Source organism: Fundulus heteroclitus, chromosome 11, assembly GCF_011125445.2.
Source record: "Fundulus heteroclitus isolate FHET01 chromosome 11, MU-UCD_Fhet_4.1, whole genome shotgun sequence".
Taxonomy (NCBI): Eukaryota; Metazoa; Chordata; class Actinopteri; order Cyprinodontiformes; family Fundulidae; genus Fundulus; species Fundulus heteroclitus.
The window spans coordinates 3,656,428-3,683,284 of NC_046371.1; the positions used below are offsets into that span (position 1 = coordinate 3,656,428).

At 40.6% G+C, this 26,857-nt stretch overlaps 2 protein-coding genes across 2 annotated transcripts in view; both read left to right on the top strand.

The window, feature by feature from the left end:
* Window positions 1-1,218: 1,218 nt before the first annotated feature.
* Window positions 1,219-4,757, top strand: alkbh4 (alkB homolog 4, lysine demthylase). Its single transcript, XM_012866631.3, has 3 exons — window positions 1,219-1,395; window positions 3,688-3,876; window positions 3,960-4,757. The coding sequence occupies exons 1-3, from the start codon at window positions 1,288-1,290 to the stop codon at window positions 4,479-4,481; spliced, it is 819 nt and encodes a 272-aa protein (XP_012722085.2). The 5' UTR covers window positions 1,219-1,287; the 3' UTR covers window positions 4,482-4,757.
* Window positions 4,758-8,048: 3,291 nt separating this feature from the next.
* Window positions 8,049-26,857, top strand: part of LOC105929026 (E3 ubiquitin-protein ligase CBL) — a 34,959-nt gene continuing 16,150 nt past the window's right edge. Inside the window, exons 1-8 of the mRNA XM_036142743.1 lie at window positions 8,049-8,706; window positions 14,764-15,011; window positions 17,690-17,836; window positions 19,627-19,783; window positions 19,976-20,097; window positions 21,013-21,150; window positions 24,233-24,320; window positions 24,471-24,602. Of these exons, the coding sequence (XP_035998636.1) occupies window positions 8,563-8,706; window positions 14,764-15,011; window positions 17,690-17,836; window positions 19,627-19,783; window positions 19,976-20,097; window positions 21,013-21,150; window positions 24,233-24,320; window positions 24,471-24,602 (1,176 nt within the window). The 5' untranslated portion in view covers window positions 8,049-8,562. The remainder of the gene's footprint in view (window positions 8,707-14,763; window positions 15,012-17,689; window positions 17,837-19,626; window positions 19,784-19,975; window positions 20,098-21,012; window positions 21,151-24,232; window positions 24,321-24,470; window positions 24,603-26,857) is intronic.

The window sequence follows — 26,857 nt, forward strand, 5'->3', positions numbered from 1 at the left end:
TGGGGCTTAGAGAAGACAGAGCAGAGACACAGAAAGCTCAGAAGCTCACATTGACCCAGGAGTACTTTCTATGTTAGATGGTAATAGAGGATGATCTGCCTCCTCTGATGATGTCACAGCTAACAGAACGCCAGACCAGGTATACCTTCTATGGAGAAAAAAAAAAAGAGTGAACAGAAAGTTAAACTGACGACAAACAATGCAAAATTGGAGAGCAGTAGGAGAACTCAGCAGAGTGAGAGAAATAGACCCTGATGTCCTCCAGTGGCCTAAGCATATAGCAGCATAACTATAGAGATAGCTCAGGGTAACATAAGATTTAGATTAATCTAAAGCTATCCTTGGACTATTTATCCTACTACATGCCTCGGTCCAGCCACAGACTTCATTCTCAGGTCTTTGTCTCTGTTAGTACAATCAGAAAAAAGCATTCATTACATTCTTGCCTCGTGAATCTGAACCACTGAGCAGCAGCATTTGAAAATTTATTTTAAATCTTCCCACGGAACTTGCTCTTGTTTTTAGGCCATATTAAAATATTGAATTTAGTCAGAATAACTAATTGAAAACATTTGTATTGTTGTTTTCTCCGTTGTATCAAAACAAGTCTCTCTTGTGAATGACAATGGATGAGACAACTTGAATAAATAAAGGTTAAACTAAAAAATTCCTATATTGCATGATATGACCTTAAATGTATAGTACACAGTATTTTATGACACATAGTATAGAATGACCTCACATAACACAAAATATTCTACGATGAATAGTATAGTAAGAACTCATATGACGCACAGTATCCCAAGGCACGTAGTACAGTATGACTTCACATGTCAGTATTCTATGACGCATGGTATGACCTTAAATGTATAGTGCACAGTATTTTATGACACTTATTATAGTATGACCTCACATAATACATAGTATTCTATGATACATAGTATAGTATGTATGCATACAGCATAAAAATAACTTCAGTTTAAATAGTTTTGGTTCTGAATGAATATGTGTAATCTGACTGAAAGGTCACGAGCATTGTGAACATGTGATTAAAATGAGATCTGAGCTGCCTACCTATTCATTCTGACAGCAGCTGTCTGATCTGTGGCCTGACCCAAGATGGCCGCCCTGTAGGCACGTCGGCCTAGTGGCCGGCAGCGTCCAATGGGACGTCTCCTTCCTTTAGGGGGCGCAGGGCCGACATCTCTGTGGGTGGTGAGTTCAGATAACCGAAGAAGAAGAAGCAGCACCAGCAGCTTAGCTAGCAGCTAGGCTAACAGCTGCGTGATGATGGCTCCTGTTAGCGGCAGGGACGGCGGTTCTGTCTGCGGCTGTAAAGGCATCCGGCGGTGTCTCATTTGTGAAACGTGTAAGGGGAAGACAAGCGAACCGGAGGTACAAAAAATATTTCTCATGGTCTGTTTTATTTAATATTTGATCGAAAAGTAACTACGGAAGCCGACTCGGGACCTCTGGTCATGTATCAAATGGACGTTACTGAGCTATAACGTTCTATTATAGCTCAGTTATAATGTTTCGCTAACGGGGTTTAAATCACTTAGAAGCAACACAAAGTCGTGCATGTTTGTAAAGTTTTAGACAAGATTCTGTATTGTTATTGTACAATCCTGTGAGATTATGACGGAGCAGTCCTCCAGGTGCCAATCGGGCGATATGCGATAATATTAGTAATTGCTGCGATAACGATATGGCTTGCGATAAATACAGGAAAAAAAATAGTTTATTGATGTCTTTCTGCTTTAGGATTGCAGCAAACCTAGGCCCCAGATAATTACTGGTCCACCAACTAATTATCTGTGTTACAAAAAAACAAAACAAAACATTACTTATTTCCATCATAAATACAAGGTTTTAATGAAAAAAGGTTGCCTCTATTAGACTTGTGATGTTTTGGCAATGCAACAGCTGTAGTTGCTTATCAACTTCATACAACCGTTTTACCTGCTTAAACATTTTGTTGCATGAAAAAAACAAATGCACGCTTAAATAATTAGCTAAAACTTATCACACTTCAGGCAGTTCTTTATGATATGCATATATCGTTCCGTGATGTTGCGATGCTAATAAATTTGCGATATATTGTGCAGCCCTAGTTGCCAGTACAACTAAAATATTCCTTTTCAGCTCTGGTTGTATGTTTATGGTCGTTAAAGTTCACCTAGGGCTGGATGATAATTCAATAACGATATTTATCGTTCGATAGACGTATATCGATGACAGGAAAAAAGGGTCAATAAAAAGTTAAATAGAATAAAAGTTTTCCTTCCTTGTGCATTTTAACCATGGAGTTTAATATTACAGTCATTGCATCCAGCCAATCACAAACAGACCCAGGAAACGCTCCGTCATCAAGCTCCGCCCACTTCAAAGAATTCAGAGAGCACGCATTCTTTTTTTCTTTTTTTAAAACTTGTTGTTTTGGTTAAAAGTTGGTTGAATAAAGGGTTAAGTTTGAGTTCAGTGTTTGTGTGTTCTGTGTCTAAAAATAGGTTGCTAAGCAACAGCATAAAATGGCCAGAGCTGCACTTAAAATATATGTTTTGAATTTGTTGATAATAATTTTTTTCTACATCGTCCAGCCCTAACTTCACCCCAAGCTATTATAAAATCCTGCCCTTTACAAGTTTTGTCATAGCATCATCATTACCTCCATCCCTGTCCTCCCACAGCCCTCCATCCCTGTCCTCCCACAGCATGATGCTGCTTGTTGAATCGTACAGAACAGCATGTTTTGTACTAAGTTAAAGACGGATGGACTCTTTTTTTTATTAATTAATTATCAGATTTCTAAAGAAAGTTGGTTACACTGTATTTTATTTATAAGCATCCAAATAAATGGAGCTGACTACAAGACTTCTTTGGCCGACCAGCAGGGTACATTTTTATTTTTAACGAGAGCAAAATTATCACAGACAAACTAAAATCTTTCTGCAATTGAAAATGTTAGATACGACACAAAGTATTCATCTTTTAATTACTACAGCTTCTGTGTTCTATTAAATTTTTATAGAGACAACGACCCCATCTAAAAATAAAGCTTTGGTGGGGCACAAAAATGTGCCTTTAACTCGTTTACTAGCTAAATACAGCAAGTGTTTCCAAAAAGACAATGACCCAAATCCTGTCTTTGAGGCTGAGTTTAGATAAAAATGTATTTTATTTGTTGACTGAGACGTTCGTCCAGTTAGCAAAAGTATTTGCACACTGGACGAACAGTTTTTAATAAGGCAGAAGTTCTGGACCTACAATGATTTATGTGTCTCTTTCCTACAGAAAATCTGACTAATTAGTTTAATAAAAATATCGCATGATCAAATTTTGTGGAACAGGCAAAAAAAATATTAATTATGTTTTTTGGCACTCAAATACTTTTGACTTGACAATTTTGGCCCACGCGATAAAACGTTTGGAGCTTATTTTAGATTAGAACAGTCTGTTCTTTTTTTCTCCTTTTTCATTGCTAATAATCGTGCCTAACTGTGTTTTTTCACTGGCACAGCCAAATTTCCCCATTGCAGGACAATAAATTAATTCTTATCTTAATATCTGATGTTGATAGATCAGATTTTGACATCGGTGCGTTCTTTCTGAGGAGTCCTGCTTTGGTAAAGGAAGGAAGGCAGCAGTTTTAGGTTATTTATCGTTGTTTTGTGTTCTGGGATAAAGGTTGTGCACCATTTCCTCTACGATCCTGAAACGAAGCTCGCCGTCTGCAAAGATGGAGAGGCTGAATCTTTTCCTTTTCCTGGTGTCTTCCTGTGGGAGAACTTCATATCCGAGGAGGAGGAGACGGAGCTGATTGGCTCCATGGACCAGGATGTCTGGAATCCTTCGCAGTCTGGTCGAAGGAAGCAGGTTATACTCCTCATTTCTGGCCCCAAATCTGTAACTGACTGTGGATTCTGAGTGAAACCAATCAAACTGTGCTGTGGTTGCAGGACTTTGGTCCAAAGGTGAACTTCAAGAAAAGGAAAGTGCGCGTAGCGAACTTTAATGGACTCCCAGCTCTGAGCCAGAAGCTGGTGCTAAGGATGCAGCAGCAGCCAAACCTGGAGGGTTTCCAGCCCGTGGAGCAGTGCAACCTGGATTACCACCCTGAGCGAGGCTCCGGCATCGATCCGCATCTAGACGACTCCTGGCTGTGGGGGGAGAGGCTCGTCACGGTCAACATGTTAGCGGACACGGTGCTCACCATGTCTCTGGAGCCGGGCCTGCCAGAGCGGGGACTGACGGGGGAAGTCCACGTGGCCGTGCGGCTTCCTCGCAGGTGTCTGGTGGCGGTGTACGGCGAGGCGAGGCACCGGTGGAAACACGGCATTCACAGGGAGGACATTCAGGAGCGCAGAGTCTGCAGCACGTACAGAGAGCTGTCTGCAGAGTTTCTGCCTGCTGGGCAGCAGGCGCAGCTGGGAGCTGAGCTGCTCGACATCGCTTTAACATTTAAAGGAACTCCTGTATAAACTCATCAGATTAGGAGAAAGCTCAGCGTGCCTTGAACTTTAAATAATTGTCTTTGACTAATGTGAATGCTTGTAATCTTTTACTGCACCACCTAGCCAAACAAGGAAAACCATCTTAAATATTCCTAAAATATACTGTCAGGATTTCTGTAAAACTATTGAAGAAAAGTTTTATGGGTATTGTATTTTTTTTTGTTTTTGTAATTGTAACTTTTTGAAACAGTTTATCTAAATATCTAAGTCTGAATTCCCCAAATAAATTATTTTCTATAAGTTTATGGTTCTTGTTGGACGGTAAAAAAAAAAAAAAAAAAAAATTCCTCCGAATTGAAGTGGTGCCGTTCCTGTTAGTGCCACCAGATGGCGCCAGAGTTCATATTTTAATCTGCATCACTGAGGAAACGATTAAAAATTATAGGAGGAATTTAAAAAAAACATACATTTATTTTTACACTGTTCTTATATGACACTTCCGCCTTTCTCTCCTTCTACTGTTGACATTTGGCTTCCGGGTAGAAGAGTCCGAGTAGCGAGTCCTGCGTGTTTATACATAGATATACAGTTCAGTGGCCTGTATATACAGTACTATATACATATCTTATGTCATCACATCATATGTTTTTGTTATTTCCTTTATTTCTCCTGAAGCCCAAATAAAAAACCAGCATGAAATATCTCTTTTAAATAATTTTATCAAATTATTTTATTATCAGTTTATGGTTCTTGTTGGTGATGGTAATAAATAGTTCATATTTTAATCTGCATCACCGAGAAAATTATTAAAAATAATAGGAGGAATTTAAATAAACCATATGTTTATTTTTACACACACACACACACATATATATATATATATATATATATATATATATATATATATATATATATATATATACAAATATTCTTTCTTGAAACAACTTTTGGGGAAATAAATTATCAAGTAGTTGAATAAAATGTTTTATCAAATAACATATTTAAACTAGCCAAAATTTAGCTACAATATATAATAATACAATCAAATATAAAAAAAACTAGTTTAAATATTTGATGATATAAAAAAATATTGATCTATGTTACTTAAATATTTATTTATGAGTGACATGTTTAATTTTCTAAGAGTCTCACAGTAACCAGAGACCTCAGCCTGAGTTTTTAGCAGATAGATGCAATAGATCTTTTTTGGATTATTACGTCTTAAAAACAGTTGTTTTTGTTCTTTATTTCTCATGAAGCCCTAATGAAAAACCAGCAGGGAAGATCTCTTTTGAAAACAGCTCATGGATAATCTCTTGCAGTTTATGTCTACAACGTTGTTGTCTGGTTTGACAGACGTCTTTCTTTTAAAGGCCAGAGAATAGTTCTCTGGTGGAAACCTGTCAGTGACATACTCTCCATTCGTCCAGCTACGTTTATCCTCTCACTTTCCCAGGCCTGAAGAGACTTATAACTTCCTGTGAGGTCTGGGTCTGCATCCATCTCTCCTACTCCTATCATCCAAGTGCGATAGAAAACCACCAGGTGTAGAGGAAGCATCCTGCATGACCAGCAGCCCAATCTTGTTCTGGTTTTGAGCTGAGATACAAACTTCCCAGTAACTTGTGAAGTATAAACCGTGTAACTCCTCTTCCCCTAAAAACTTTAGACTCTCTGCCTAATCCACAGAAGACACAGGGCCAGGAGCTTCAACGTGTAATAATAATAATAATAATTATGTGGGAAGATATAACTTCACTTGTTATCACAGTTTTCATTAGTAATTGTTAGTAATACCCCTTGCATCACATCATCATTATCATTATTACCACCATCTTGCCATTGTACCAGACCTACCAATATATCTTGTATTTTTTAAGTGTCCATTTATACCATTCTGTGTTTTTATGTCTACCTCAATATTTCATCCTGTTGTACTTTTATTATGTGCATCCATGCCAGACGGCTAGGATGACCTAATTTCCTGTGAAATGCCTTATTTTTTTAAAAAAATTTTTACATAATGCAACACCTTGAAGCATTGTGAGGTGGAACGGTACCAACACAATACAGACTGTTAAAAACAATGAAGAGAAAATCCCCTTGCATTATGACTGGTTTACCCTCCAGTTTGGCATCAAGGCAAACTGGACCGCAGGGGGTTACCCAAGCATGTCCGCTCCCCCGTAGAAAAGTCTCACTCTAGAACCGCACTTAATCAATCAGGATTAATCTCCATCGACCCATCCGCCTCCAATTAATACCCAACATCTTACTAGCTCACAAAAGCTGACATAAGAAACCCTTTGTGCTTTCTGTGGTGGCTAGTTTAAACAAGCAAGTGATAAAATAATCCCTGTTGTTCCCTAACTCCACTGAGAAATGTTGCAGTTAGAACCTTTGGTTCATGATCAGATGACAGTTCATGCTTTCATATGCGCATATGTCCTCCACGGGCAGAAAAAAGATGTGATTTACCTCACGGCATTAAAGCAATTAAATATGTTGGATTAAATATTACAGATATAGATAGTCATGCATTAATTTAATCTGATCTTGACTATTGTAACAGACTTTTATATATATATATATATATATATATATATATATATATATATATATATATATATATATATATATATATATATATATATATAATGTTAACATACATGTGTAGCTGGTGATTAAAAATGTGTGTGAGGGTCATGACAGTACAGCATTTACTACACAACAGTTAACTTTAAAATAATCCGTTCACAATCACATGTCTGCAGCTATGTTTTGAATTCCAGTTGGACCGGTCTCAACTCGTTAATCCGTTTTTTTAACCCCCAGGCAAAAGCCTCATGAATATATCATATTTTTTAAATTAAATGTGGTGGTTGTTTGATTCTCCGTTTGCCTTTCCTATGTTTGAGAGACATTTCACCTACACAGCTGCCTGGGGCCTGACTTTAATTGACCCGAGGGGGAATCTTTGAGTTATCAATTAGAGCTAAAAGTTTAGGATTATACAAACAACACTCATCTATGTGGCACCCCACAGCATTAAAATAATATGATTACACTTTTTTTAAAAATATCCTCAATTAAACAAAAGCAGAATGTGAATTTTGGAAAATCAAAAAGAGCAGGATTTTGTTGACAATCCGTGATTGGACCCTTATTTAAGAGATAATCATATTTCCAGTCTCGTGCATTGACATTAAAAAAGGGGATCATGTATATATTTGTGTATAAATGTGTTTGCGTATATAGTAACAGAACAATTATAAAAATGTATGAGTGGCAGTGTCAGAATAGACTTTTAACCCCACTAAGAATATTTAAATACACTGAACCATTTATTATAATAGCTATAGTTTTAAAGTTTTCAGCAAAAAAAGTGGAAATTAGTTTAATATTTAGCGTCTTATAGTTGATTAAAATTGATTCTGCGCCTGCTCAACACATTACACTAAGCGGAGCTGTCGACCATCCCAAGATGGCGCCCCGAAATCTCGTCAGCGCCCATAGGCAAAATCGGTCGATGCGGCATCTACTCTTTACATTACGTCTATGGTCTCGCGTGCGTGTTGACCGTGCCCTTATTCTGAAAGTCCGGCCGGATATCCGGGTTCGCTCCAGCTGCCGCTCAGCTCGTCCGTCCGTGGCTCCGTGGGGGGGTTTTTAACACCCAGCGCCGCGACGAGCCGGTTCATTTTCTCGGGAGGTGGGAGCTTTTTTCCGCCCGCCGTCGCCAGGAGGAGGCAGCTCGCCTACGGCCAGCGGCAGAAGGAGGAGCAGGACGAGCGGAAACCCGGCGGCTATGCCAGCGGCTCGGACCCGGAGCGGAGGCGTCCTCTTCGAGCTGCTGTAGCCGTTAGCTCGCTGCTGTGGCTCCGCTGCGCCGAAGCTACAACGGGCTTTTTGTTCTGCTGCCGGACAGCCTCTGCATGACAAACCGTCCCCTCTGTTCCGAGCGGACAGGGCGGTAGCACAGCGGCCGCTTTATAGGGAAACGTGTCAAGGAGACACATCCCCCCCCCCACACACATACACCCCTCCCTACCTCCGAGGTTGTGAACCCCAGCCGCGGGGCTAACACCCCCGGTCAGCGAGCGAATTCATGGCCGGAAATCCGAGGAGGGGCGCCGGGCTCATCGGCTTGATGAAGGACGCCTTTCAGCCGCACCAGCAGCCGCTGCAGCCTCACCAGCCCGCCGTGGTCGATAAGAAAATGGTGGAGAAATGCTGGAAGCTCATGGATAAGGTAGGGACAGCAGTCTGGGGGGTTTAAAAAAAAAAGTAAAATATTGAGAAAAACTTTAGACTTTTTAAGCAGTGATCGGTTCTCCATCATGAAAGTGCTCCTCACTTCCTTCTTGGTAGATTTATGGTTATAAGCAGCGTCCAGACGTTTACCATCAACATTTAGGCATTAAAATAAAGCACATTCCTGTTGCATGTGGACTGCCTTGCTCAAGGGTTAAAATAGCCCCACGTTTTGTCACTTTTTAGGGATTTTTATGTGATAGACCAGCAAAAAGTAGTAGTGGTGTTCGTTCGTGTTGGGTTTCTGCTCAGATTCCTCTCAACAAAACGTATCGTAGCTAAATGTTTCCAAAAAAATAACTAAATTAGATGATAAATAATAACAATGGAGGACAAGAAGAAGCAGAGCTGGATTATAAAACTTCCCCCAGAGCTCTGATCATCATCTGGACCTGGAGAGAAGATGGAGCGCCTGCAGGCCCACCGGGACGTGGAGGAGCTGCAGAGGCCCACGGCTCAGGTGGGAGGATCTCTCAACGGGACGGCCTTTAGTCATGGAGGCCAGAAAGAGTGGCAGGTTGAAACCCGCCAGAAATATCGGGGAACACGGCGAATATGTTTAAGAACATACCAGACGCATGTCATCATCTGCGTGAGCAACGTTAGGAGTTCAAAGAGCTGCTGGAAACGCAATAAATGCGTTATAAGCGTCGCGAGCAGACAGAATGCGTCCATTGTCTGAAGCACGAGTGTGAAGGAGACGACTATCATCACCCAGTTTGTTTTATTATTACTGCGCAGCCCTAGAAGAACGTGTTCTAGGCCAGGGAGAGCACTCGAGAACGTTTAGGCCTTTAGGTGTAGTACTGCTAGAATATATATCATCATATGAGATTGTTGGTTCTACATAACGCTGTGAGGCAACCTGCTGGCGTGGGGAACGTTGCCCTTCAGCCGGCACACGGCGGTGAGCTGAAACGGGAGAATCTTCTCAGGTTAACAGTATAAAACGAGGCATTTTCCTATACTGTAATGGCCTAGTCAAAGGCCGGACCTAAATGCTCCTGAGAATGCTGAAAAGCTGAGAGATTGAGCTGATATTAAAACTTTTTTTTAGTCAGATGTTCAAAGCTGGTAGAGAAACTAGAGGTGGTTCCACAAAATGACGAATACAAACGCACGACACGTTTCCCCATTTTTACCCGTTAGAAATGTCGAACTTTTACAATTTTCCTCCCATTTCACAACTAAGCTTTACTTCCTCTTTGATGTTTCACCGAAAATCCAGCTAAAATACATAAAGGCTTACTGTAATGTGACTAAACAGGTTACATAAACATCCACACGGATACTTTTAAACACGAGTCGTAAATCTTCTTGAGCTCAAACTAAATGATTAAATCAAAGGGAAATGAGTTGGTAAAAGCATCATTTTGCTGTAAATGTACAACTAATTGAAAACAGCACATTGGCTTTTGTCGACTGCAGTGGCTGTAGCTAACGAGGTGATTGCTCTAATAAGTATTTCTCATGTTAGAAGTTGTAAAAACTGTGTTTATGATTAAATAAACACAATAGTGGTTTGTTGAGGCTGCTTGTTTTGCCGTTTTCTTGTTCTTTTGTTTTTTTTTTTTGTTTAACAGCCGGTGATAATCGGTCTCGGTTGCTGTAACCTTCCCAGTAGGACGCTGCAAAGTTGGGGAAGAGTTGATCTGAACAGTACGAGGAGAACCAAACGGCTCTGAATGAGCTCCTAATGGTGTCCCTGATGCATTTCCTAATTGGGATAATGTGAAGTAGGTCGCATTAGTGTCCCCCTGTGAGTGCAGGCCTTTTCAGAACGAGGTGTAAGCGTTTCGTTTGGGGGGGGGGGTTTGCTTCGGTCCCATTTGTCGCTGCCTTTCTGGTTTTATCTCTCGCCGTCAGCTCTGAGCTGAGATGGAGATAAGAGAAGAAAGCAGGGGGGGGGGGCGTCACAGACGAGACTTCAGAAGATATTAATGCAGGAGGGGCCGGCGTGAGAGGAGATAAGACAGTCAGACGGTGAAATGTGTGCCGTGCTGCATCGGTTACACCTACAGGATGTGTCCTGATGGCACAGCCTCACCCCGTCTACCGTTTGAAGCTCTAAATCCTTTTTCTATCTGGGTTGTGCGGCGATCAGATGCGTAGCGGTGCTTTAATAACGTCTGCCGCCTTGGTTGGTAGAGCGTGCGACGATGTGAAAAAGTCTGTACCCTCTGACACATTTATTTTAGTTTCGATCCATTTATGACACTTAAAAATGTCAGATCGTCAAACACAATGTAATGTCATAAGCAGAGTAAATATAACAGGCTGTCTTCTAATGATGGTTTGATTTAAGGCAAAAATGCAGTTCAGACTGACCTGATCACCTAAAAATGGCCTTAATAATAGCCCCTTAATACCATGGATTTTCTTATTTAACCTGAGTAATTTGTGTGTTTTCTCTTCTGAAACGCCACAGAAGTGGACATTCAATTAAATTTTATTTATATAGTGCTAATTCATGAAACATGTCATCTCAAGGCACTTTCCAAAGCTAAATTCAATCAGATCCTCCAGGTTGGTGAGAAAGTTTCCTCTCTAAGGAAACCCAGCAGGTTGCATCAAGTCTCTCCAAGCAGCATTCACTCCTCCTGAAAGAGCGTAGAGCCACAGTGGACAGTCGTCTGCATTGTTGATGGCTTTGCAGCAATCCCTCATACTGAGCATGCATGAAGCGACAGTGGAGAGGAAAACTCCCCTTTAACAGGGAGGAGAACCTCCAGCAGAACCAGAACCAGGCTCAGTGTGAACGCTCATCTGCCTCCACCCACTGGGGCTTAGAGAAGACAGAGCAGAGACACAGAAAGCACAGAAGCTCACATTGACCCAGGAGTACTTTCTATGTTAGATGGTAATAGAGGATGATCTGCCTCCCCTGATGATGTCACAGCTAACAGAACGCCAGACCAGGTGTACCTTCCATGAAGAGAATAAGACAGAGAACACAAAGTTAAAAGCTGAAATAACAACAAACAATGCAGATTGGAGAGCAGTAGGAGAACTCAGCAGAGTGAGAAAAATAGGCCATGATGTCCTCCAGCAGCCTAAGCCTATAGCTGCATAACTATAGAGGTAGCTCAGGGTAACATGAGCCTAGGGCTGGGCGATATGGATTAAAAAATAAATCTCTTGATTTTATCCTACCAAATCCGATTAATCGATTTTTTTTTCCCTCCTTTCTGTTTCATAAAAAGAAATTAAAGAAATTATTTTAAAACCTTGCTTTTTATGTCAAGCATTTCATCAGGGAGTTGACCTGAATTCAAAGTGCAACTAAAAACAAGCTGTGAAACATGCTTGTAAAACAAGATGGCAGCCGTGCCATTATAAACAATGAAAATATAACAAAACATTTGCTGCTAGTGGTTTTACACATTGAGCTAAGAACAGGCTTCACTGCACTTGTGAACTTCAAACTAAGTTAAAAAAAAGTAAATAAGTAAATGAAGTAACTTACCTCGCATTATGGTAAAAAAAAGTGTCCACTTAACAATATTTTGACAATAATTTTGCCTAAACATATATTCAGCATCACATGCTGTTCTCTTCATGGAAACACAATGAGTGTATTGGCAAAATAAAATCCAGATTTTCCAAAAATGAAATCTTAAAGAATTGTAAATTCGAATTAATCGATTAAATCGATTTATCGCCCAGCCCTACATGAGCCACTCTGACTATAAGTTAGTCAGAAAGGAAAGTTTTAAGCCCAGTCTTGAAAGTAGACGGGGTGTTTGCCTCACGGACCAAAACTTGTCATGCTTTTTAGTTCATCCTTCATATAAAAGTGGAACTGCAATATTTTGGTCTGAATTCCTCATTATTGTTGCCCCGAATCCCCTCTTTCGTCCCTGTTCTGGTGGCTCTGAAAGCAACTTCTGAAAGCAACTTGTTTTGGTTCCGTCTCTTTAAATTCAAAGGAGACACTTGTATTTAAAAGTGTTCAGCCATTTTTTGTAGGATGATGGGGGACGATGTGATGAATCGTGTTGGTTAATACACCCAAAAAAACAAACGATTTGACTTATCCACTTGTAGCTTCAGCAACCTTCAGCTTGGACTACAAACTTACAAAGGAAAATAAAAATGGCGGCGTCAGGAAATTGGTTAGCTAGAAGTCCAGGAGCTTTTTGTAGCGGCTCCGCAGCAAAGACTTTGATGCAATTGTTCCAAACAAACGTAACGGCGAACAGAGAAAACTCAACCGATTAAACTATATGACCCCAACAGAGTAAAAAGTTTTCTGTACACCACATGGAGAGATCGCATTCAACTTCTCCGCACTCTTAGAAACCCCCAAATACACAACGAAACTCATTTATGGGCGAAAAAAGTGGATTTTTCAGGATATGGCCCCTTTAAATCGGCCTAAAGACTTTAGCTAGCGGTCCGCTAGCTGTCAACGCAGCGGGAACGGACATCTCCGAAAAAGATCAGAGCGTTTTTACAATTAAGTGTGTTTTACCCAGTTTATATTCTCACTCAAAAACGTCGTAAAGGTTTATCTTTGTGTCACAGAAAGTTTAACATCAACGTTTAATCAGTTTGTGCTGCTCTCTTCCGTCGTTATTCTCTCTTCTTACTTATCTGAGTGCATTGAAGGCTGTTTGTTGATGTCTAAACATTAAAAAGTTTTTATTTTCTTCTTATTTGAAGACCAGTTGCTGATCAGAGTTGATAAAAAGAGAAATTTTGGGATTCTGAACATTCTTCTGTGTTTAACAAATAAAAAAAATAAAAAAAGCGATCATGTTCAGTACAATTTAAGGACAAATGATGAAATCTTCAAACATTTTCAGTTAGTCAGCCTTATAAATTCTCTATAATTTCAAAGAAGCTTGGATTACTTATTGTAGATTAACTCTGTGCCTCTTTGGTGCTTAATCTGAAGGAGTATGTAATCCAGCAGTTAAAATAGAAATTCAATGATGTTCCTGTAGATTTTTTCTCTTTTGGTTCTTTTTTTTTGCCTCTGAATTATAAAAAAAATTAGCGAGAAAATGGGGAGAGATTTTTAATCAAATAGAAAATGAAGGAAGTTGTTCATCACAGTGCTTGTCTAACCTTTTGTGGCATTTTTTTTAAACTAAAAAAAACCAAACTTGTTGGTTGATGCAAAAATGGTGGGAGCACTTTGCCCCGATTAATTTCATGAGTAGGGGAAAGAAATTGTGCCAATTTAAAAATGCATCTCAATATAAAACTGTCAGGAAATTTGTTTGCTGTCATAAAAAAAAGCTCCTGAGGTCTTCTCTTCTTATTTCAACTGGATCTGGGAGTGATGGGAGGTTGTATTAGATATCAGAGACAGGCTCATCCATCACATGATCAACACCACGACAAATAAATATTACCCAATATTACCAAAAGGCAATTTAGAGACATCTTTTTACCCAACAGTCACGTTTTTAGACAACCAGAGGAAGCCGGAGAGAACCATGTGTTCTGTTTTATCGGTACCAGTGCTAAAGGTTTTACCGTATTTTACGGACTATAAGTCGCAGTTTTTTTTCATAGTTTGGCCGGGGGTGCAATTTATACTCTGGAGCGACGTATGTGTAAAATTATTACACATTTTTACCGGTATATCATTACACCTGTTATTTTCACACCAAACCACAAGAGGGCGCTCTAGGCCTGTGTTGAATCAGACGTAAGCGACGTAGAAGCGGAAGTTCTACGTTGCTTACGTGAAAGTGACAAAGAGGATGAAGATTTCACTGGATTTTAGTTATTTGGAGTGACACGGGCGCTTTGGTTAACTTCTTCGCATGTTATTTATGCTATAGTTATCTGAATAGCTTTTAATATGTTATGTTAACATACCAGGCACGTTCTCAGTTGTGTCATGTAGCGTAAGCTAACCGTACAATTATTCAGCCTGTTGCTGCCTCCGTTCTATTTTGATTTGAAATTGCCTTTCAAGATGACGTGTCTGTTCTTGATGTCGTATATTATCAAATAAATTTCCCTGTTTCCTGTCCAGGTGGTGCGTTTGTGCCAGAACCCCAAGGTGGCGCTGAAGAACAGCCCGCCTTACATCCTCGACCTGCTGCCGGACACCTACCAGCACCTGCGCACCATCCTGTCCAGGTACGAAGGCAAGATCGAGATCCTCGGGGAGAACGAGTATTTCCGCGTGGTCATCGAGAACCTCACCAACAAGACCAAGCAGACCATGAGCCTCTTCAAGGAGGCCAAGGAGCGGATGTACGAGGAGAACTCCCAGGCCAGGTAGGCTCACTGTGACCCGCTGAAATGCAGGAGGAGGGGAGCTGGGAAGCAGAGCGGCGCTCGGACAGATGGGTCGGAGCTAATCGACGCTTCTCTTGGCATCCGGTCCAGAAAATAATCCTCCAAAGTCGTGATGGCGGGATAATTCCTAATCTGGCGCCGCTGCCGTTTTCTGACCTGAAGCTTCGTTGTGTAATCTGAACTTTACCTCTCAGGGGTTTGTCTTCACAGAACAGAGCTGCACATGCGTCTGAGTTAATCATTTTAAAGTAATTTATTTCAGTAATAATTACGGTTTACAGCTAAAGAGGTTAATACAAAATGTTATTTTATTGCCTACAGAAGGGTGCTGAGTTAAGATGGCTGCCAAACCGTCACTATCCCCTTCCTCAAGGCGGGTTGGCTATAGGGAATAGAAAAAATAGAAGTCATATTGATCGATATCTATGATTATCAACAAATTAAAATGCATTTTAAGTGCAGCCCTGGCCATTTTATGCTGTTGTTCAGAAACCTATGTTTAGATAGAAAACACACAAACACTGAATTCAAACTCGGCCCTTTATTCAACCAACTTTTTACCAAAACTGCAAGTTTTTAAGAAAGAGAAAAAGAACACATGCTCTCTGGACTCTTGGAAGGGGGGCGGAGCTTCCTGGGTCTGCTTTGTGATTGGTTGGGAGGATGTAATAATTTACATTATATATATGTTGTATATTGCATTCAAGCCTATATTATATATATTTGTAAATAAAATAGGCTATAATGCAAAAGAAAGAAAACTGTTATTCTATTGAACTTTTTATTGCCCCTTTTTTTTCTATCATCGATTTATATCGTTACTGCATTATCGTCCAGCCCTAGTTGACAATAGATGTTAATTGCTAAAGAAGCTGATACTTTACCCAGAGCTTGACCTAAACTCAGTAATGCAAAGTTGAGTGGAAGGAAAAAGTGTGACGGGGTAAAAGGTGAACAGGCGACAGCGTTGACCACAGCCTTCAGTGGATTGCAAAGCAGAACCCGTTGGAGAGTTTAATGGAGATTTAGTAGGAGTGGCCTCCATCTTCCAGAGGCGCCACTCACAGTCCAAGTGTCACGTTTCTAGTGTAGAGAGACGAGGTTAGAGGAATGAGCAAATGAAATGCAAATGTTGCATTTCATTTGGAAATCAAGGTCCCAGAGTTTTGAGTAAGAGTGGAGCGGCACAGAGTGAAGTTTCCACGGTTGGAGGCTATTTGGGCGCCACGTCATCTGCTGGTTCTGGTCCGTCGGGTTTTCTCAGGTCCCCAGTCAATGCAGCCATCGACCAGAACATTTTAGAGCGCCTTATGCTTCCTTCTGCTTATCAACTTTATGGATTACAGTTGTCTGTGATTTTTAAAAACCACAGAAGAAGAACAGTTGAACCTCCTCGTCTGTCTGTAGGAAAACTTTATTCTCTGCCATCTCAAATGTTTCTTAGTTGTGGCGGCTTTCAGGCAGCGTGTTTCAAACAACACAGCACCTCTAGTGGTCACTGTGAGAATTACACTGTTTGCAAGTTTCTGATGTTGCCATATCAACGGAGATTGTAATTCAAAACGTTGTCATGTAAACGTGTTAAAAATCCCGTATTTAATCGACTGTTTTGATTTGAACAGGGCCTCAGTCTTCGTTTTTTTCTAACTTAAATGACTGAACTGGATTTTCTGATAGTCTTCTGGTTTATTAAAGGTGCAACTGTACGTAATGTATTCTTCGAACTATAAAGCACGCTTAAAAAAAAATCCTTAAATTTTCTCATCAATTGATGGTGCGCCTTATCTATGATTACTGTTATGTTCACTGATGGATTTTATGTGGTACAATATAAAAATGTGTAAGTATGACTTTGGTTAGAAATAAAGCCGCTCCACTCAATGGATATTAGGAGCATTACGGTACACTGTGTCACTACCTGAGGACCCCTGAGCTGTCTACCAGACTGCCTGACTGTAATGTCTAAACTAGAAGTGCATTCATGTAAGGCAGCCTGCTAGCTAGCAACAATAAACCTAGTATTAATTAAATAAGTATTAATTAATTAAGTAAATAAGTGTAATTAAGTATTAATTAAATATAACAGTTTATTTTGGTCTTATGTTAGAAACAGGGCAGTATAGTCCAGCTACTCTGTCCTCCTGACAGAGACGGATAGAGAACTGTGGACATAAAGGTGAGATATTACACACTTGGGAAGAATATTTAAAGCGCCTTATGTTTGGATAAATACGGTACTTGAAGCCAACTTTCTCACCTCTAAACCACACCACATGCTTAATTGAGTCTGCTGTAAAGTTTTTTTTTTCAAAGTTTCACTTGTTCCTCATGACAAAAAAACGTGAAGTAAAACCCCCTAAAAGTAATTTACCAGACAGATTGAAGTGTCCCAATCACACCAACTTCCTGTGTTTCTCAGAAAAGCTTTAACCAGCAAAAGTTCTTCCTTCCTCTGACACGCGGATTGCTATCGAGCGTTTCCTCCTCGATTCTCTGTAAACGTGTCAGTCCTGCCACTAAATCTTTGTGTTTTTACCCTGAAAACTAATTTAAAGGAAAGTTTTATTCACTAGTGTGTCCGCGCTCTCACAGAGCGGCGTAAGATGTCCTGTCCAGCCATGACGAACCCGTCTCTGCTTGTTGTGCTTCTTCCTCAGGAGGAACCTCACCAAACTGTCTCTGATCTTCAGTCACATGCTCGCCGAGCTAAAGGCCATCTTCCCCAATGGCCTGTTTCAGGGCGACAACTTCCGGATTACCAAAGCTGACGCTGCCGAATTTTGGAGAAGGTCATTTGGAGACAAGTGAGTTTCTGTTTACTCGTAGAAAACACTTCCTACGCTCTACAGAACTCTTCAAGCTGGTTTTCCAGGTCTGGAAAAGTTTGGAAAACTGTTTGCATTTCCAGAAGCTACGGTCAACCCTTCCCTCCTTCCTGCCTTGCTTCCTTCCCTTTGTCTTTTAGCCATTTAACTATCCTTTAACCCATCTGTCTATACATCCGTCCTTCATTCCATCCACCTCTTCTTCCCTCCATCATTAATTCATAACAAACTTTAGCATTTAGTGAATATTTGGAAAGAAAAATAAGTATACATTGCAAAAAGGGAACTAAAAGTAGGTAAGATCCTCTTGAAATTAGTGTATTTTTCATTGAATTGAGCTGGTAAATCAGACCTTTTGCCAATGGAATAAGATCTTTGCTCTTAAAATGAGAACAATTCATCTCCATCATCTTATTTGAAGTGCAGGATGTCTGATTATCTTATTTTAGGGGTAGAAATTCTCATTCCATTGGCAAATCGTCTTATTTAGCTGCTCAAATCAAGGAAACATATACATATTTTAAGAACATTTTACTTACTTTTAGTTCCCTTTTTGCAATGTAGGAACCCAGAGAACAGGAGCTAAGCAAGCATCTGCCCACCTCACCCCCTATAAAAACATTAAATTTGGTTTTGGCTTATGAAACATATAGGGCTGAACAATTAATCGCATTTTCAATATAATCGCGATTTAAAAAAACCCAATTTCCAAATCGCAGAGTCTACTATTTTTGGCTATGTAACAATTAGCCACGTCCATTAGGTGTTGGTAAAATGTTTAAAGTGGGTTTACCTCCACATGGAAGGGAAGACAGTTGCAGCAGTGAGATAATCTAATTTTATTACTTGTTTTAGAGTTTATATAATCATACATAGCATTAAGTACAGGTCAATCAGTTTAATACATAGACTTGCTTGTTGGTTGCACTTTATGTTCAACAAGGATTAATGTCCAAATTAACTAAAAGCTGTTCTCTTGAATAATATTCTGATCAATAGAAACATTAAAAGTTCTTGTTTTAAATAGTCCTTGTTTACAAACGTCTTTATTTAGACGCCATTTTTGTTGCTTGTGGTTAATGGAGAGAAAAGTCAAAATTGCAATTTTGGTTGAAATATATTGTAGGCAGAACGCAATAATTTCTGCTCTGAGTTTAAATGCTGCAGGTCTTTTAGCAACTAATCCACATGGCGAGGAAACAAATTGATTTGTTGTTTGTATATGTTTAAAAAGACATGATAAATTAAACTGGAAAAAAAAATCGCATTAAATAGCAATATTAAGAAAAAAAATCGCAATTAGATTTTTTTCCAAAATCGTTCAGCCCTAGAAACATATGAAATTGCTGATTATTGATTAGGTACATTTTAAATCTTTGCTTGTTGTTTTTACAAATCAGTCAGTAAGTGAATCAGAGCAGATGCATTTTCTGATTAGGAACACCGCTTCCTTTGTTTTTATGCACTTTAAGCTTTGATTTATAAATCAGTATAAATGTTCTGGTTTATATGTGGGGGGCAATCTTGCATTTTCTTTATTCTCTGTTGGATTGAAACGTTCTTAACCTACCTAAACGTTAAGGTCCTTGCTGCACTTTCGTTATTAGCATTATTTGTTCCTTTTTCTTGTTAAATTGAAACAAAGAATACATGCGGTGAGTTTTTCCTAGTAAAGAATATTGGAATCGGCAGATGAGAACTGTTCTTTGACCCGTAAAACCTGGATCTGTAGTTCTGTAGTTCATCTCTCCTCTGACTCTCTGTTTCAGGACCATCGTACCCTGGAGGATGTTCCGCCAGGCTCTCCACGAGTTTCACCCCATAAGTTCAGGTTTGGAGGCCATGGCGCTCAAATCCACCATCGACCTCACCTGCAACGACTACATCTCTGTGTTTGAGTTCGACATCTTCACCCGACTCTTCCAGGTGGGTCATTCCAGGGTGACACTCAGTAGGACTCGGTTAATGGTGCTTCTCTGCTGTTTTGGAGGTGTTAATATGGCCTTTTCTCCACATCACTCTCCGCTATAAGGGAGATTTAGCTGAATGTGTGAACGTCGGGCTGTAAATTTGGAGTTACGTTTGTAAAGGGAGTTTTATTCCTGTGTGTGTTTGCAGCCGTGGTCGTCTCTTTTGAGAAACTGGAACAGCCTGGCAGTCACGCATCCAGGCTACATGGCCTTCCTGACGTACGACGAGGTCAAGGCTCGCCTGCAGAGATTCATCCACAAACCTGGCAGGTGAGCCCTGAAGAGCAGTGAGCGCCCACCCGCACACAGACGGATGTGTCGGCTGTAGACATAATATAAGAGTAGACGGGTCATTGGGCGGGATCTGCCTATGCTGCGATGCGTCAGAGCGTCCGCCATCTTAAATGTGGCAAATCTGCAGTTACTCAGTCACTTAAACAGTATCAGAGCGACTTTAATCTCTGAATATACTTTGTATTCGTAGTATTTTTGTTTTTGTAATATTACACGTTTATTTTCGTATCCCTTTAGCTTCATTCTCTTGAATTTATTCTTCTAAAGAATATTTAAAATAATCTAACCTGGCCCTATTGCTCCAGGAGTGAAATAATTCTGCAAACTGTGACTACTCTGGAAATGTTCCCCTTTAATTCTCATAATATGACGGTTTTCTCAAAACATTATCACTTTTGTGTTTGTTTGTTTTGTTTTTTTACTTTATTGACCTAGGACTTTTTTTCTCATATTAATTTTACCTCTTTAATACTCCCCCAAAAAGTCTGTTCCTAAAGTTTCACATGTGACACGGTTTTATTAATTAATGAAGACCACAATGTTTAGATTTAACAAATTGATCCTTATATTCATAACACATACACACACACACACACACACACACACACATATATATATATATATATATATATATATATATATATATATATATATATATATATATATATATATATATATATATATATATATATATATATATATATATATATATATATATATGAGGAATCTTCTCTGATTCACGTTCACAATAACAGAACTCAACTTTTTTCTGCCACATACAATATGGCGGTGACGTTGACGTGCGAACCTGCGCCCTATGACGTGTCTACATATATAATGTCTATGGTGTCGGCTGTGGCTTTTGGGTGAGCTCCTTGTCGTTTCTCTCAGCTACATCTTCAGGCTGAGCTGCACCCGGCTGGGACAGTGGGCCATCGGCTACGTGACGGCCGACGGGAACATCCTGCAGACCATTCCCCACAATAAGCCGCTCTTCCAAGCTCTCATCGATGGATACAGAGAGGGATTGTGAGTCACGTTTCTAAATTATATCAAATCTTCCAGTCATCTTTGTTTATTTTGTTTTGTGACACTAAAACTCCAGGGCGTGTAAACTTTAAAGGTTACCAGAGGTTAAATCATTGTTGGTTACAGTTGCTTCTTATATAAATACTGTGCTGTGTGGCAGATCCCACTTAAGGATTTCCTCCATCTGTAATCGGAGGTCATAAGTTGCTGCTTGTAGGTCAGAAAATTAAATTTAAAGTCCCTCTGAGATTGTAAATCTGATTGAGGAAGATTGCTTCCCAAGCGGCTTTAACCACAAAGTCCAAAATGGCTGCCTGGCGCCTAAAAAGCAGAGATGATTGCAGTAATTAATTTAATTCAATTCAATTTTATTTATATAGCGTCAATTCATGATACATGTCATCTCAAGGTTCTTTCCAAAGTCAGACTCCATCAGATCCTCCAGGTTGGTGAGAAAGTTTCCTCTCTAAGGAAACCCAGCAGGTTGCATCAAGTCTCTCCAAGCAGCATTCACTCCTCCTGAAAGAGCGTATAGCCACAGTGGACAGTCGTCTGCATTGTTGATGGCTTTGCAGCAATCCCTCATACTGAGCATGCATGAAGCGACAGTGGAGAGGAAAACTCCCCTTTAACAGGGAGGAGAACCTCCAGCAGAACCAGAACCAGGCTCAGTGTGAACGCTCATCTGCCTCCACCCACTGGGGCTTAGAGAAGACAGAGCAGAGACACAGAAAGCTCAGAAGCTCACATTGACCCAGGAGTACTTTCTATGTTAGATGGTAATAGAGGATGATCTGCCTCCCCTGATGATGTCACAGCTAACAGAACACCAGACCAGGTGTACCTTCTATAAAGAGAAAAAGAGAGAGCAAAAAGTTAAAAGCTGAAATAACAACAAACAATGCAGATTGGAGAGCAGTAGGAGAACTCAGCAGAGAGAGAGAAATAGACCCTGATGTCCTCCAGCAGCCTAAGCCTATAGCAGCATAACTATAGAGGTAGCTCAGGGTAACATGAGCCACTCTGACTAGAAGCTTTGTCACAAGGGAAAGTTTTAAGATTAGTCTTAAAAGTAGACGGGGTGTCCAATTATTTTACTCCTCTGTTAGTCTGCGTCTAAATAAATGGGTTACATCAATATCTCTGTACAACCGCTCATGATTAACGCGTTCTTTAAATGTCGTTTAAATCGTACTCCAGACTGACGTTCATTTAATGAGATGTCGGAGAAATGTGACGCAATAAAATAATGTCTGAAAGAGCGCCCCCTGCAGTGTGGCAGTATGGCTGCTTTAGACCTGCGAGCAGCAGCGTGTCTGGTAATCAGCAGACAGCCTGACTAATTAACCAGCCCAGGGAACGTTTTCCCTAAGGCCTCGGGGCGCATCACGATGATTTCTGGGAAATGTTGTTATTATGGGTCAGCAGTGGTTCGGGCCTTGGGACTCAACAATGGTCTCTCTGACCTTAACCGAGGCAGAAATCTGCTAATGCGACTGGTTTTCAGGGTTTGGTGTGACGTTCTTCCATGATCTGAGTTCTGACCTCCAAGCTGAAAGGAAAGCAGTAAAGAGAATAGAAAACTTTTTATTGCTGGTGACTTTTAAAGCACTGAGTTTTTTTTAGGGAGGAAAACGTGAATCCATAAGGCTAAAAACTCCTGAGCTTGTTTAGACACTCAGTCCTCGCTTCCTTTCCTCTAGGACAGATTTCTGCTTTCTCAGGAACTCTCTGTCGTCTTGACTTCTGCACTTTCAGCTCTTTGAGGTTGGAACAGCAACTAAAAACGGACGTGAACGCTGGCGTGCTTTATGTGCGCCGCGTTTGTAGCCCTGCGGGGCTCTGATTACAACAGATTAATAATTTAAAATGTTATAGCTTCCATTCTGCGAGCCATTAGTGTCGATCTCTTACCGACTGTTGCAAGTCTCACTCCCGCAGCAAACGGGTTGAACAAACGAGATGCTTCAGCACCATTCCTGCAGCATTCTGCGCCAGACGTCCAAGTGTACATCTGTCTTTGCAGCTCCACACCTCCTACCCCCTTGTGATTTTTGGTTTCATGACCAAGACTGCTGAGCCTTTCACAACGTCTAAACGCGGCGCCCCACTTCCCTCTCAGACGCCGCAGTATGAGGATGTACGAACGAACGGGCCCCCGGCTGCAGAAAATCGCCCGGCACGCCTGATGGTGAAGTGAAGAAAGAAAACGGCTTTCGTAATGTTTTCAAAGTAAAAACCTGAAAGGTGTGGAGTGCTTTTTTTTTTTTTACAGCTGCAGATCCTTTTAGAGTCTCTGCCAGCTTTAAACCTCTAAGTAGACATTTTCCCCTTTTGTCCACATGTCCATTGTGTCCCTTTCGTGGCTTGCATGAAACACGTCAATCAATAGTTGCTTTCTTCCTGCAACTCTGCCAGAGAGGCAGCATTTTTGGAATGCACTAATGAAATACAGAGTATTTCTGCAGATTATTGGAAGTCTGAGAGTGAAAATAGTGAAAAGGAACAGTGGGAGGACAGTGACTACCTGGTTAGAGAGCTGCAACCCTTCAGCCCCACAGACTGGCCTGATGTTCTCTAACGAACCTCTGAGGCCTTCACAGAACATCAGATTTAATACTGAGAACAAACTGCATGCAGCTGGACTCTATTTACTGGTTTGGTCACTTCTGAATGCAACTTAATCTGGATTTTATTCAGGGGTGTGCAAATAAAACAAAATGAAAACAAATGCATGCCAAACTTTACATGTTTTTGTTATTTTAAGTTGGAAAACAATTATTTTTTCCTGTCATTTCACAATAAATTACAGGGAAGTCTGCGGCAGAAAATTCAAATTACTTCTGACGTCTTACGTCATCATTGATGCTGTTGGAAGCCCGACTACAGCGCTGAGCATGGATATTTAGACAAATTTTATTGTCATTTTGTATGCACAGAGTGCTTACAGAACGAAATTTAAATGGATCTCTGTCATACCTGGAGCTTTAGTTAAAACAAAATTAAGGAAAAGGAGCAGAATTAAAATCCCAACCTTTGCATTTCTATGTTTTTACGCTTGTTTCGTTTTTTTTTTTTTTAGCTATCTTTTCCCAGACGGCCGTGCCCAAAACCCAGACCTGACGGGGCTGTGTGAGCCTTCTCCTCAGGACCACATCAAAGTTACTCAGGTTCGTTTTGCGTCTCGTCCGCAGACCAGCACGGTCGAGCGTTAGTCACCCTGTAAAGACAAAAACTGCCGGCTTTATTGCTTTATTGCAGCCGCAGAGGCCCGGTGAGAATGTTTCACTGAGCGACTAACGCTAACGCTGTCCCTGCAGGAGCAGTACGAGCTGTACTGTGAGATGGGCTCCACCTTCCAGCTGTGCAAGATCTGTGCAGAGAACGACAAGGATGTAAAGATCGAGCCCTGCAGGCACCTGATGTGCACCTCCTGTCTGACCGCCTGGCAGGTGAGGATATCGACGCTCATTGCTCTGATAATGAGGGATGGGCCGTTTCCAGCTCGCTTCCTGGTAGAAGTGGCTGTCCTGCAGCGTTAGGGTTCAATATTTCTTTTTTTTTCGTCCAGCTGATAACTATAAATGCTCGACACGTGCAGTAAATCACCCAGCGCTAGAAGCACTGAAGTGTGGTAGCGGCTTCTCTGTTTCCTGAACGGCTGCTATCAGATATCCAAAATGGTCTTCTGCTGAGTTGGTTGTTTTTTTTTTTGTTTTTTTTCATGTCATCGCTGAAACTCAAGAACTTCCTGCTCATGTTTGTCTTCTTCCAGTCGCTCGACCTTCCAGTAAAGTGTGAAATAAACAGATTTCCTGTCTTTTTTATTACCGTTTTATTTCTCTATGTCAGGAATGCCAGGTTCAGTTTGGCCTTTCAATGATTTATTTGAAGTGTCGTTTTTCTGTGATGGAATAATTGTAGAGCATGCAACTGCGGTTGTTTAAAAAAAAAAAAAAAGAAAAAAAAAAGCAGAACTGCGTGCACAAGTTTGTCTTGCTTTTGCACAGAGGGTTAAAACCCAATAATATGCTCAAATATATACAAACTCCCCCTCTTAGCGAGCTGCTTCTCAGCTGCACAATTTTTTCAGTTTCAGGCCTGATTCTGGTTGGATGTTGATCACTCTTATTAAAGTTTCAAAGCTCAGGTGGATATTTGGGTTTTATGGCATCAAGCTTTTTTTTTAATAGAAAAAAAAAGGTCCACCAAATTTCACAGACACTGTGTGATCTTGTGAAAGCTTTACCTTGACTTCTCCAAGCAGAGCTTTAATATCAGCCTATTTCATGCATCACAAAACCAGTTTTCTGTGTTGTTGTTTTTCTTTTTTTTGGGATCATTGACTTCTTGGAACAAGCAGCTGTTTCCCACCTTCAACCGTCTGAATCGAACCGTCCCGTTCAGATGAAGGAAAACTGGTTTGGTTGTTCAGGAAGAAGCCAGAAGCAACCCGGGCTTAAGCTAATAACAATCGAGTACATAGTGTAAATAGTCTGCTTTCCTATGCATAAATATAGACGTTTTTGTACATATCTATAAATCTGAGTGTGCTTTTGTTTAATAACTGTACAGGTTTAGGTTTACTTTCCCCATTGTGGGATTATAAAGGATTTTCTATTCTGTTCAATTCATTCAATTTTATTTATATAGCGCCAATTCATGAAACATGTCATCTCAAGGCACTTTACAAAGTCAAGTTCAATCATATTATACAGATTGGGTCAGATTATACAGATTGGTCAAAAATGTCCTATATAAGGAAACCAGTTGATTGCATCAAAGTCCCGACAAGCAGCATTCACTCCTGGAGAAGCGTAGAGCCACAGGGAGAGTCATCTGCATTGTCCATGGCTTTGCAGCAATCCCTCATACTGAGCAAGCATGAAGCGACAGTGGGAAGAAAAACCACCCATTAACGGGAAGGAAAAACCTCCGGCAGAACCGGGCTCAGTATGAACGGTCATCTGCCTCGACCGACTGGGGTTACAGAAGACAGAACAGAGACACAACAAGAGAAACAAAAAAGCACAGAAGCACACATTGATCTAGTAATCTGTTCTACATTAGATGGTAGTAGCAGGTGAGCCGTCTTCTCTGGATGATGTCACAGTTAACAGAACGTCAGACCAGGTGTACCTACTATGAAGAAAAAAGGGAGAGAACAGAAAGTTAAAGCAGAAATGACAACACATAATGCATAATTGAAGAACAGTAGAACTCTACAGAGTGAGAGAAATAGACCCTGATGTCCTCCAGCAGCCTAAGCCTATAGCAGCATAACTATAGAGGTAGCTCAGGGTAACATGAGCCACTCTGACTAGAAGCTTTGTCACAAAGGAAAGTTTTAAGATTAGTCTTAAAAGTAGACGGGGTGTCTGCCTCATGGACCAAAACTGGGAGTTGGTTCCACAGGAGAGGAGCCTGATAGCTAAAGGATCTGCCTCCCATTCTACTTTTAGAGACTCTAGGAACCACCAGCAGACCTGCAGTCTGAGAGCGAAGTGCTCTGTTAGTGCTCTGCTCTCTCTATTGATCTAAACGTGAAGACGCGTGTCTGCAGTAAAGCCAGCTATACATCACCGTGGCCTGAGCAGGTGCTGTCCGAGAAAGAAGCTCCGTCTCCAAAACTGAGACCTTTAAGTACATCTGAAATCTGCCTTCTGGAGTCACAATGGCTCTCAGTATATATCTGGATGAGCATGGT